This window comes from Numida meleagris, chromosome 19 (genome assembly GCF_002078875.1).
Source record: "Numida meleagris isolate 19003 breed g44 Domestic line chromosome 19, NumMel1.0, whole genome shotgun sequence".
Taxonomy (NCBI): domain Eukaryota; kingdom Metazoa; phylum Chordata; class Aves; order Galliformes; family Numididae; genus Numida; species Numida meleagris.
The window spans coordinates 477,807-490,567 of NC_034427.1; the positions used below are offsets into that span (position 1 = coordinate 477,807).

At 58.8% G+C, this 12,761-nt stretch overlaps 2 protein-coding genes and 1 long non-coding RNA gene across 7 annotated transcripts in view; 2 read left to right on the plus strand and 1 right to left on the minus strand.

Annotated features, from left to right (window-relative positions):
• DLGAP4 (DLG associated protein 4) overlaps positions 1-2,272 on the plus strand; it is a 71,383-nt gene extending 69,111 nt beyond the window's left edge. For 3 of the 4 annotated variants that reach the window (XM_021416266.1, XM_021416268.1, XM_021416269.1), the window contains one exon: positions 467-2,272. In XM_021416266.1, the coding sequence (XP_021271941.1) occupies positions 467-682 (216 nt within the window). In that variant the 3' untranslated portion in view covers positions 683-2,272. Of the gene's footprint in view, positions 1-455 lie in introns of all 4 variants that reach the window. The other variant, XM_021416270.1, reaches the window with a different exon arrangement.
• On the plus strand, positions 3,448-6,717 carry LOC110408274. Its single transcript, XR_002444266.1, has 3 exons — positions 3,448-3,604; positions 5,534-5,603; positions 6,632-6,717. It is a non-coding gene; the product is annotated as an uncharacterized LOC110408274 (long non-coding RNA).
• Positions 7,475-11,654, minus strand: TGIF2 (TGFB induced factor homeobox 2). Of its 2 annotated transcripts, none has more exons than XM_021416859.1 (3): positions 11,470-11,654; positions 10,468-10,706; positions 7,475-8,528 (listed from the first exon to the last, which is right to left on the minus strand). In XM_021416859.1, exons 1-3 carry the CDS (start codon positions 11,504-11,506, stop codon positions 7,944-7,946), a joined length of 861 nt encoding a protein of 286 aa, XP_021272534.1. In that variant the 5' UTR covers positions 11,507-11,654; the 3' UTR covers positions 7,475-7,943. The 2 variants fall into 2 exon arrangements, with proteins under 2 accessions (XP_021272534.1, XP_021272535.1); XM_021416860.1 differs by lacking the exon at positions 11,470-11,654 and adding an exon at positions 11,238-11,361.

Sequence of the window (12,761 nt, forward strand, 5' to 3'; positions counted from 1 at the left end):
CTGCATAAGTACTAGTGTCTGGGTAGTATAAAAAGCATCTACTGGAGCCTTTTGGAAATTCAGGGCAGGCTGCATCTCAGGGCCACCCTGCCCAACCAGATATGAGGGGAAGAAAGAATGCCCTGGGTATGGGCAGTGCAGCATATTACGATTTTGCAGTTTCAGATGATGTTCAGTCTTTGTGCTGTCTTCTGTGCTCTGACTTACGGCTGGGCCACAGATACAGCCAGAAAAAAAAACCCAGTCTGTACCATGAAATGCAAAATGGTCCTTCTTTTTAAGAAGTAGAGAGCTTCTTTTATGATGAGAGTCTTGCTCAGGAACTGTTCCTGTCTCTTGCACTTGCCACTCATAACCTTGTTTCTTAGTTCCTCAGGCCTTGAGAGTCCCCACCATAGCAGAGAGCAAACTTCTGTATGTGCATTTTTATTTTATGTTTGGGTTTTTCCTTACTGTCTCCCTAAAGGAAGAGAAGAAACCACCCCCTCCAGTGCCAAAGAAGCCAGCAAAGTCCAAATCCCAACTGAACCGGGACAAAGCCTCTGATTCAGACAAGCAGCGCCAGGAAGCTCGAAAGCGTCTCATGGCAGCCAAGCGTGCTGCCTCTGTCCGGCAGAACTCGGCCACGGAGAGTGCAGACAGCATCGAGATCTACGTCCCTGAGGCACAGACACGCCTTTGAGTAAAGGGGCAGAGGAAGGAACCGCGTGGTTTTTATAAGTCATTAAAAAGGAAAGAAAAAAGGTTCTCTCTAAACTAGTGTGATTAATTCAGTCTAGAGACAATGAGCCATCCTTGAAAAGGGCTCCTGAGTTGGCTTTTTCTCTCAGCTTTAAGTAATGAAGATTTTAAACATAAAGAGAAAAAAAAAAAACCCTCGTTTTCTCACTGGCTGTGGTGTTGCTGAATGGACTGAACAGACTCCTGGAACCTCCAGCCCCTCAACTTGGAACTTCAATCTTTTTACTTGTTCTATCTAATGAGAATTATTAGCTTGTTTACAAGAAGAGGACAACAAAACATGAAGCCTTGAGCACTTGCCATGCTGTGTTCTTCCTCCTTAGTTCTGTTCTTCCTCCTCATCCTTTATTTTCCCCCCTTCTGCTCCCTTTCTTCCACCCTCTGCATGGCTTTGTTTACTGTGTTAGAAATAACCTCTCTTCCACAGAGCTCCTGAAGAGAACACCTATTCAGTGTGTACTACTGTTGCACTCTGCTAGCAAGCAGCCTTTCTTGGTTTTCTTTTTTGTTCTCCTTTTGATGGGGATAATGGGGTGGGGGGAGGATGGGTGGGCAGGGACAGGGCCTTGGGTTTGTATTCCTGTTTTAATGAAGTGAGAGGATGATAGGATCTGTGGAATGTAATGCAGAGTTGCTGAAATGCAGCCCGAAAGCAAACGTGCAATAAGCTGGCAAAGGGGGCAGGGATGGTGCTTGGCTGGCAGTGCCCTCCCCCAGGCACAGGAGGGGAGCGGAAGGACCACAGAGAAACTACGGACATGATCCATCCATGCTTCACTTTGAGTTTTATTTCTCTGCCCTCTCCACCCTGAAGATTATTTCCTCTGAGTTGCTTGTTGAGAAAGAAGCTGCTAAACACTGAGGGACCTGTTTCAAAGTGGGCTGGGGCAGGGGAGGGCTGGGTGTGTGTGCTGGTGTTTCGGGGGGGAGGACCAGGTTTTGTACAAAGAGGAAGGCAGGGGTGGCTAAGGGTAGGCTGCCTGCCTGTATGTATGTGTACATATGCACATATACACTTAGTAGTACCTGTACATTTAATTCATACACACGTATACAACATGCCCATACAGTGCAGATGGTGTATTAAAAGCACCTTTGTGAGGATGGGCATATGTATAGCATATATTTTTACATGTACTATATCTAGATGTGTGTAAAAGTGTGTGTAAAAATATATACCCTGTGTGTAATCAGATGACTATTTTTTCCTTATCTCCCTGCTCTCTGGGTAGAGAAAGGATTGCTAAGTATTTTTTAGCCCATTTTCCCTGTTGTAGGCCTCCTTTTCAGTTTGGCTTCTTGAAGCCAGAGCTGCCACCACCTAATTCTTTGCCACCCCCCTCAAAATAAGCATTTGGTCCCATTCTGAGTGATTTTGCAGGGGCTTTTTTTTTGTCGTCGTTCACTTGCTTGAATGAGTTGGGAGATGGTCTACTACTTTCATGGGGGTGGGGGTGGAATCCCAAAGAAGTTTCAGTGAGGGTGTCGGTGATCCAGAAGGCAAAAAAATAAATAAAAGCGAAACCTTAAATGCTGTCTGACTCAACATTCTGTACTGACCAGTAGCGTGTATGTGTGCACTCGTGGAGATGCCTTAATAGTCATACAGCAGAATTAGATTTCCATCGAAGTTTGGCTGTAATGTAACTTAAATTCAACTGTGTGTGTAGGGATACTGACTTGGTGATTACACCATGGGGTTTTTGGAGTAGGCTGGGAAGCTTCTGCATTTTTCGAGATCTCTAGCACTGAAACTGTGAAGACCAAGGAGGGGAAGGGGCATTTATATATATGTAATGCTTCTCAAGAGATCTGACGCTGCTGCTGTGGGGGGCGGCTCTGGCCTGGAATGCTGCAGCTCAGGGTGGGTGTGCAACAGCACCATGCTGAGAACGCTCTTTGCCTGCCTATGACGGGGACGGCCTTTCTTTCTCTGCCCCTCAGCGGGGACGCATGCCCTAGGCCTGCCCGGCCCGGGCACAGACTCCTGTGTCCTGCCCCAGAGAGGAGCGGGCCCACAGCTGGCACTCTGCCTCCAGGCCCACACCGCTGAGAGGCGCCCTTGCGCACGGGGCGGGCGGGTCCGCGGCAGTGGCACTGGCAGCTGTGCAGCCATGGGGCCACTGCGCTGCTGTGGGCTGGCAGGGCCGCCCCTGGGCTCACCCCGAAGCACGTCGGCCGGTCGCGTCCTTCCCGCTGCACTCCGTCCCGGGGCCAGAGAACTCTACGTTTAATTTCTACAGCTCGATAAATGCATATATATGCAAGACTATATACATATATATAGAAATATATATAAATAAAACATATATACATATCTGTACGTGCCTTTGTACAACTATTTATTTATCTGTAGGTACTGTCTGTCCATGCATTCATTCCTGTATCTGAGCGCTTCCTGGTGCGAAGGAGGACCGCGGCCAATCGCAGGGCTGCCTCAGAATACGTCGGTGCGGGATGTGAAGAAATGCCCGCCGGCCAATCACAGAGTAGTATGACGTTTAACAAAATGGCTGCTCCCACCATAAAATGGCGGCCAAAACAAAATGGCTGCCCCCGTATATGAGGCGGAGGGATTTCTGTGCTCCATGTACTTCCGGGAAATCTGATGAGGGGCCGCTGGTCCCGCCAGCCAATCACAATAGAAAGCATGAAAGAAACCGGGGAGGAACTTCCGGTAAAATGGCCGCTGAGGCCGCTGGGAAAGGCGGGACTTCCGCCGCCAGCTGAGGGCGGGGTACCCGTCTGTGCTCCTCCCTGTGCCTGTGGGCGGTCTTCGCCGGGGGCGGTAGCTGCTTCGGGCCGGGTGGCTCTGAACGCCGCGGATGGTGTTGGTGCTTCTCCGGGGCGCCTGGAGAGCGGGGTACTGGGGGCCAGGCGCGTGGGGCGTGGGTGGTGGTGTGTCCCCCCGCAACGGGGCCTCAGCCTCTTCCCACAGCCGCCTTCCCCAGCCCCCGACCAGGTGCTGCCTAGCGGACTCCCGCTCAGCCGCCGCCCCGTGTCTGACCGAGCGGTGCGTGCTGCCTGGCCGAGGGCTCCTGTAGCACTGCACCACGGGGCGGACTCGCTGTGCCCACGTCCATGCGGCGCGTTCGGTTTCTTTCCCTGCCTCGTGGTACAGCAGGCGTCTCCACGGCTCTTGCTTTAAAATGAGAGTTGCCCTTGTATCAGCTGTGCTTTGGACAAACTTACTTGGAAACAGCTGTTTACTCCATGATGCCAGTTTTCCGGTAAATAACGTACATGTCAGCTGGGATGTCTGGGGGATTCCCCTGACACCAGCGCAGTGCCCTTTCCTGAAGTCGAGCATACTAAGCACCCTGCGGAGCTCTGACACTGTGAGCAGTGCGCAGCCTCCTTGCAAGGGGAGCACCGAGGCAGTGCTGGGGCAGACCTCCTGGCATTGTTCCAAGCAAGGCAGTAAGAGCAGTGCAGCAGCAATGGGGCTATTTGCAGTGCCACTGAGATGATGATACCACCTGTAATTTTACCCTCTGATTGTGCTGCTGTGGAGGAGGATGTGTGACACCTTGCTCTGCCCCCCTGCCCCAGTGATGTGGGCTCCATTCGCCTAGGAGCCTGGCCCAGGCCTCCCCGCCACGTGTACCTTCTCAGGGCAGTGGTGGCGTCACGTGTAGGGTGAAAACATCACGTTAACGGGGCTTTCTGAGCTAGATGGAGAACAGAGCATGGCTGGGGCCAGGAGGTAGGATGCCTCCAAGGAGCACAAATCCGCACTTCTTTCCTTGCAGGACAAAGGTGAGGGCTGCTGCTATCTCTGCTGCTCACTTTCATAGCTTCTTGCCCTCCTCTTCATGCATAGTAGTAGGTGACTGGCAGCAGCAGAGCAGGGCCAAGCCCTCCAGCCATGCTCGGGGGCAGGTAGCAGCCACTGATGCCCAGCCTCTTCTGCCTTCCCATCACCTCCTTACAGGGAAGGTACTGAGGAGCCCGAGCCCTGCTGGAGTCTGGTGACTTCATCTCTGCAGGGCTGAACAGGTCCCTGAGGCTCTGCCCAAAGCCTGCCCAAGCTGCGGGGGGTGCCCAGAGCCCAGCCTGGTGCTCGAGGAGCCTGAAGTGCCCCCTGGGGCTGCTGGAGGGGCAGACAGAGCTGGATGGGAGGGCATCAGCTGCGTTTTAACCTGCCACAGTCCTCACTGCTGTGCAGTCTTCCCCAGTCTGGGCTGGTGGCCCTGGCTGTGTGCTAGCTCAGTCCTCCACTCCCCCCCTGCCACCCAGGTACCCCAGCCTGCACCCATTACCAAGAACAGAAATCAGCAGCAGAAGGCACGAGGTGGGGTCGCTTGTTGCTGTTCCTTTCCCCAGAGTTGCCAAAGAACATCCATGGAGCTGCAGAAGTGAGGCTGTGCAGAGGGACTAGGGGCCCACATCCTTCCATGGCCCCTGCCCAGGGCCTGAGGCATGGGATAGGGCAGCAGGAACCATCAGGACTGCGGTGCAGGGTGTACACATTCAAAGCCATCAGCAGATGGAGTACCGCTGTGAACACTGCCAGCATCTGCCCCAGGCTGGGAAACCCTGCTCAGCACCCAGCCCTCCCGTGGTGCCTGGGGCAGTAGTTCCAGTGCTGCTGCTGCCTTTGGGGTTGTGTCACAAATGCCCATGGAGGAGCAAGGCTGTGGCTGCTGCTCTGGGGTCAGCTCTGCATGTCACCTGAGCATCAGGCAGGGTTCCTTGCCTGCAAAACTTCACATGCAGTCAAGACATGGACTTTTTATCGTTTCTTTCCCCTTCAGTAAAGGTCTAACAGTGTTGCTGTCCCCCATTCCAGATCCAGGCAAGGCGGAGGAGGGGGCTTTGTGCTTGCAGACATCAGGGCTCAGTGCTGTGGCAGCAAGCAGGTAGTGGCCGCCAGACCAACTGGAGTAGGTGCAGGCCAGTGCCAGGCACAGGCCCCTTTTTTCCCTCACCCAGCAGTGGTCCTTAGACCTCTTAAGCTGCTTTGGCTGAGTGTCAGGAGCCAGGGGCTGGCACCGTGGTGCATCAGTGCATTGGGTAATGAGGTGAGGGAGGAGCAAGAATGACACAACACAGCTTGGCTCAGATCTCATATTTAAAAAAGAAATTAAAAAAAAAAAAAAACAACCTTTTATTTGACAACAGAAGAGCAAACAAAGATATTTACAGTAGTTTTCTGCTCCAAACTTTAATTCCAAAAATCCCACCCCTCCCTCCCCCACCCCCCAAATTCTTTCTGGTCCATCCCCACGGCAGCAACACTGTTCCATCAATACCAATCCACCTCATGGGCACAGCCGCAGTGGTCCTGCCCCCAGTGGAGCAGCACTGCTCATCCCCACTTTGGTTTGACTGAGGCAAAAATAAGGGGAGTTGAGGGAAAAGCCTCTCCCTGCCAACGGGGACAGCACTGGGGAGAAGGGCTACCTACAAATAAGAAAGGCAGTCCTAAAGTTCAGGGCATTCCCCAGAAAGGAGGGACAGGGCAAAAGCTGGACATAGACCAAAGCCCAGGGAACTGAGCAAGGTGGTGCTTGTAACTTTATGGTGAGCATCAGCCCCGCAGCACTGCGCTGGTGTCCCTGCCGGGCTGGGAACCACTGGCGCTCAGCCCCCCACTGCAGAGGGGCACTCAGCCAATGCAATGCATCCCTGGCAAACCATCCCCAGTCCCCCAGCACTTGGGAGCTCTCTTTCCTACCCTGTCACCTTTCCTCTAACCAAGGAAAGGGGAAAAAAACAGCCCCCCGAGTCAGTGCTCTCCCCAGGCTCCATCTGCTGCAGAGCACCAGGTCCTGTGGACATTATCTCTAGTCATGCAACTTAACATCAGGCTAATAACCTAGGATTAGTGTTTTTCAGGATAGATAACATAGGTGTGTACGTATCACTATTTAACTTCAATTTACAGTGAAACAGCAATAGCTCAGTCCCAGGACCCCTGCAGTGCCCAGGCTCTCACTCCAGCACAGCGAGCAATGCCAGGAGCTGCCTGTGGCCCAAAACAGCCCCAGCGCCAGCAAGCTCTGCCACACCACGGCTCCCCCAGGCACCAGCTGACGCTGGAGGTCACCAGCACCACCCGCTGTGCTGCTGGAGGGCTGGGGGGGACAGAGGGGAGCAGCAGGACTCAGCCCCCGCAAGGCATCTCACCAGTGTCTGGCTGCTTTCCAGCGGTGTGCAGGTTGCAAGCAGTGCACCTGCAGAAGAATGCACGGGCTGCCCATGCTCACAACGCGCTTCTTTCCAAATGTTATTTGAAAAAGTAATAAAAATTAAAAACAAAAACCTTGGATACAAAAGTTTCACAGTCTCAGCTTTGCATCCACTCCCGGCAGCAGCCTGCAGTTGGTGCTCCTCAGGCTCTGCAGCGTGCTCTCTGCTCCAGGACAGTGTGCACATCATCAGCAGGAACATGAGAGAAACACAGGGAAGTCACAGAAAATGTTTGTTGAAGAAATTTAAAATTAAAAAAAAAAAACCATAATAAATCACAATTAAAGGGAAAAGGTTTCAGCAACAACAAAAATTAAAAAAAAAACAACTGCTAAACAGCACCATCAAGATTTCTACTGGCAGCATCTGTCACACCCTAAGGCAGAAGACGAGGGTCCTGCATTTGCCACGGGCTTCAAGTTTCCAGTTTGCCTGTCCCCCTCCCTTCTCCAGGCAGGGCATGGCTCCTGGACGGCACAAGGCACCACTACAGCCCTCCACAAAAAGAGCAGAAAGGTACAAAAAAAGATCAGAGGCATTTGGGAGAAAAAAAAGATTTTCATCCACAATCCTTAAAACAGACACAAACTTAAAATATATTCTCTCTTCCCCTCCCTGAAGAAGTGGTGTTGGCTGGACCCTTGTTTCCAGGAAAAAGAAGTCAGCAGGTTTTCTGAGTGAGTTCCGTGGCTTCACACAGCGACCATTGGTCACAGCAAGGAGAGGTCTCTCAGTCGCAGAAGTCTGGTCCTGCCTGCCCAGTGCCCCGTCCCCAGTGGGAGCTCCGTGGTGGCAGGCATCTCCCCAGGATGGGGTGGAACAACCCTTCCTCTCCATCTTGGCCAGCAGAAGTAGGGGGATGCACAGGTCTGCTTCTGAGATGAGCTGTGTGGGGATGCAGGTGGTCACAGGCTCCAGAGGCCAGAGAAAAGGGGCCCCATGGGTGGCACGAAGCCAGAGGTTGGGCACCCTCAGGGAAGGGCACCCTGCAGGACCTGGCCCGAGGGCTATTTGGTGATGGAGGCGCCTGGGGGCTCAGTCTGAGGTGAGAGGGGCAGCTGCCCGCCCTGCCGCTGCGATTCCAGCTCCGCCGCCTTCTGCAGTGCCACCTCCACCAGCAGCTGGAAGCTGCTGAAGTCGTCACCGAAGAGCTCGGGGGGCGTGGGGGGTGGTGTGTTGAAGAGTCCGCTGGTGGGGCTGGCGGCCTCGGCCCGCGCCAGCAGGGCCACAGTGCTGCCAGCAGCACCCAGCGGCGCTTTGGGGTGAGGGTCTGGCTCCACTCGCTGCAGGGCAGGCTGCTTCTCCCGCTCAGGGCTGCGGGCACCCAGCACCGTCAGGTTGCCGCCCAGCGCCTGGGCAGGGTGGCACAGTACCTGCGGGCACATGGACATTGGCAGCACCTTGGCAGCCCCCGCTGCCGTCACGGGAGGAACCACCAGCACTCCGGAGCCAGCAGCAGCCCCTCGTGGCAGGGTCACGTCGCCGGCTTTGCCCCCTCTGCGAGAGATGGTGAACTGGTTGGGGTCCTTCCCGTCCTTGCGCAGCATGTCAGGGAGCAGCCGCCGCCGGGCGTTGATGAACCAGTTGCAGATCTGGGAGGAGAAAGGGGCACAGTGCTGTCAGTGAGAGGCTCCATGCCCCCCCAGCTACCGCAGGGCTCCCCCCACCCTGCATCTCCCTTCCCCGGGGTCGGAGGAGCAAAGCCGCCCGGATAGGGGCTACACACAGAAACCCCAGTGCTGGCTGCTTCCTGCCCCACGCTGCCAGCCTGGGCAGCCCCTTCCTCCCAGCACCTCCATCCCGGCGCCATGAGCAGCGCTGCCCAGCTCAGTAGAGTGCTGCAGCATGCAGGCAGGCAGAGCATCTCCAGTACCAACTCTCCAACCTGCAAAGCTGCAGCCTCAGCCCCCAGCGGGCAGTGGGGTATTCAGCAGCACGCTAGCTGGTCCCATGCCTGCCGCCAGCTAGTGAGGCTGCAGCAAGCTTTGAAGGCACTTCCCAAAATCTGCAGGGCAATGGGGCAGAGCTCCACAGCTGCACCTCGGGAAGCCCTTCTGGAAGCACAGCAGCCATGTATTCAGTTTCTGCCATGCATTGTTTCAATGTCTTCATATAAAAAGTTGCATTAAAAAAAAATGCCTACTTCCTAGAAAACAATTAGAAGAGAATAAATCAGGCCAAAAAAATGATGAATCTTTCCCAAATCAACAGCTCTGTAAAATATTTCCTTGGGGAGAGAGAACTTACCACAGCTTCGATCACAGCAAGACCTCAGTTGTCCTTTTGTTGTCTTTCAGACAATATCTGACATTTAACACTCTCCAATCCACGAGTCTCACCCCTTAATTCCTCGCAAGTCCTCTCCCCTCACAAGCTGTAGGCAGCAGCCCCCGACGTGCTCCTGCAGCCCCATGGCACAGAGCCGCTGCCAGCGGGCTGCAGCCCAGCATGTGGCACAAGGCCCGGCACACAGCCTAGCCACAGACCGGCACACGGCCCCAGGGCTGCTCCAGCCACACTCCAGCACTCAGCTGCACAGGGGCTGCACAGGCCCCAGCTCCTCTGCTTTCATGCCTCTGAGCTGATTTTTGTTTTTTTTCCTCTTTTTAAACACCACCTCCACAAGAGCAGCACCTCCACACTCCTGGGGAGCACACCATGAGGGCAGGAGGACTCGCGGCTGCAGGACCTTGACAGGAGCTCACTGACCCCCCCAGAGGACACACGGCCACACAGCTGCCAGTGCCCTGCAAAGCTGGGGCCAGTGCACGTGCAAATGGAAGCTGGGAGTGCAGGGCCCGGCTCAGCCCCATTGCCCTGACTCCTGGGGAGAATGCCTCACAGCCCAGCCTGGCTGCAGCCATGCCCCTGGGTCACCTCAGAGTGAGGGGAAACCCAGTGACGGCCCTGGGCCTGGCCCCCCTGGTGCTTCAGAGAAAGGAACCCCCAACAGCCCTGCTGGCATCTCCGAACAGCTCCCGGCTGGGCAAGCCCAGTGCCCCAGGGACAGGCCCAGGCTGAAGCAGCCCAAAGCCCACAGCCAGCCCCAGCCCCGGGCTCCCCCCAGGCTGCTGGACACGGGCCTGCTGCTCTGCCAGTGTTCAAACTGATAAGGAAAAGGGAAAATAAAGTCTGCCTCATCAGTTCAAAAGTGGGAAACCAGACAGTGCCACGGCCCACGCAGCGGTGCCTGGGCCAGCAGCAGGGTGAGGAGCAGGGGAGAGGAGCGCCGGGCCAGGCTGTCCTGCTGCTGCTGGGCCAGGGGGCGAGCTCCCAGTGCTGCCCAGGGCCCCTGGCACAACATCCTCCTGGGATGGCTGCCAGCGCCCCGGGGGTGGCCCAGGGGTGGCCCAGGGGTACCCCGGGAATGTGAGGAAACCCCAAGTACCCACAGGCTTTGAACTGACAGAGGGACACCACTTTGCATGGCGCCATCCGAGTGCACCATCAGCCCCTGCTCCAGGAGCTCCCAGGGAGGGCTGCCCCGCGGTGCTGTGCCCCCTTGGGCTGGGGCTGCACGGGGGCCTGTACCTGCAGCACGGAGAGGCTGGTCTGCCCCGAGAGGCTGAGCTTCTCCTGCTCCGAGGGGTACGCGTTGAAGCGGTGCTCATACAGCCACTCCCGCAGGATCCGCACAGACTCCTTGGGCAGGTTGCCCCTTCTCTTCCTCTTATTTGACTGCGATGGGTCCAGAGCTGCGGCGCCGTCGTCCTCTCCGAGGTCGCTATCCGACATGGCGGGGCTGCCCGCGGCGCGGTCCTGCTTCGAGCCTGGTGGGAGGGAATGGCACCGCGGGCGTCGGGGAGAGCACCGGCAGAGACGGGGCCCCGCCCGCCGCGCTCCGCCCGTCCGAGCGCACACGGCCCGCGGAGCTGCGGGCGCTCCGGGCCGGGCCCGGCTCCCCGCGGCGGGCGGAGGAGGCGAGCGCAAGGAGGAGGTCGGGCCGCGGCCCCGGCGGCATTGTTACGCGGCCGGCTCCGGGGGGCGGCGGGACCCCACCGCTGTCAGCGGGGAACGCGCCGGGAGGGGCCGAGATGCGGCGCCGCCCGCAACAGGTACCGGGCCCCGGCAGGCACAAAGCGGGCGGCGGAGGCCCGCCCCGCTGTTGGAGCTCGGGAAGAAGGACGGAAACCCGAAACCGCGCGGAGAGCCAACAGAGACCCAAACTCGACCCCCCACCCCCACCCCCCCTTCCTCCGCAAAAAGAAATAAAAATCGATAAAGCCAGCCCCGGCCGCCGAACAACTCCCCCGAACTAAACCCCAAAGAGACAAACAGCGCCGAGCACGAACAAAACCCACCAAGCGCACCGGCCCGGGACTCGCACAAACTTTTCACGCCGCCCGAGGGGGGCGGCTCCTGGCCCGGCCGCACAAAGGGAGCGAGGCCGCGCTGCGGGCCCCGCACCGCCCCGCCCCGCACCGCCCCGCCGAGCCGCGCAGCACCGCACCGCCGCCGCGCACCGCCCCGCACCGTCGCGCACGCAGCCCGCGCGGGACTCCATGTTTTGCGCCGCTCCGGCTGCGCTCTTACCCCCGGGCCGCCGCCGCCGCCGCCTGGGCCCTTGCATGGGCAGCGCCGGGGTCGCGCCGCCGCCGCGCCGGGGCCGTGGTCGGGGTGCGGGAGGGACCCCCCCGCAGCGGCGGGGCCGGCGGCGAGGGGCCGAGGCGCCTCGAAAAGTTTGCGGGCCGCGGCGGTGACAGATGCCGAGACAGAGTTCCCTTTGTTCCCAAGGAGGCAGGAACTTGGGCCGGGCCCCCCGCCCCCGGCCCGCCCGCCCGCCCCCGGCTGTCACCGCCGCGGCCCCGCGGCGGCGCGGCAGAGTTGCGGACGGCGGCGGCGGGGGCGGGGCCGGGGCCGGGGCCGTCTTCTCCCGTGGTCGGCGCGGGGCGACCACCGGCCCCCGCCGCGCGCCCTCGTATCCCCCCTCCCGCGGCCCGGGCACAGCGGAGCCGTCCGGAGGGGACCTGGGGCGGGAGAGCGCGCGGCGGGGAGCGGAGCCCCAGGGACAGAGCGGCTGAAGGGGGCAGCCCCTCGGGCCGCCCCGGCACCGTCCGCGCTGTGTTCGGACGTTTTTAGCTCACGCAGTGGGAAATCGGAAACGGCGCCGCGGCGCTCCCGTGCCGGGGAGGGGGGGGCGGCGTTCCGAGCGGGAGAGCGAAGTGGGAAACTCGCTCGGGGGACGCGCGTGATCCCCCCCCTCCGCCCGCCGTCACCGCGCGCCCCTTCCCTGTACCGGCGGCCGCATCACGCGTGGCCGTGGGGCCGCCCCCCAGAGCCCGGCGCGACCTCGCGAGGTCCGCACACCGCTCCTGCACGCGGCTCCGCGGGGCGGCCCCACCGCGAGCCCCGGCTCACAGCCGCCCCTCGGCGTTCCGCGGCGGTCAAATGAGAAGTGCTTCGAGCGTCTGTTTCGCTGTTTCGCTGCCGCTAAGTCTGCGATGTCCACCGTGAACCCGCAGCCCCGAATCGCTCAGCGTACCGCCCCGCCGCCGGCCTCGGCCCGGGGGCTCCCGGAGGGGCCCAACCCCCGTTCCCCGGGGCCGGGACGGCCAGGAACATCCCCGCGGCCCGGGCAGAGCCCCCACCGCTCTGGGCCCATTGACATGATAATGCCATTAAACTTCGGATATTTGGAAAACAATCGGGCGGGCAGGGCCGGAGGGGGATGCTGCGAACGGATGGGGCCGCGGGGCTGCCGACTCCGCGCGGGCGCTGCTCCCTCCTTCTTTCGCCGCCTCTCGCTGTTGAATTTGTATTTTTTTGATGCAAGAAAGGGGTTCCTGGGGGGGCCCTGCGGGGCGCTGCCTGCCCGAGCCGTGCCC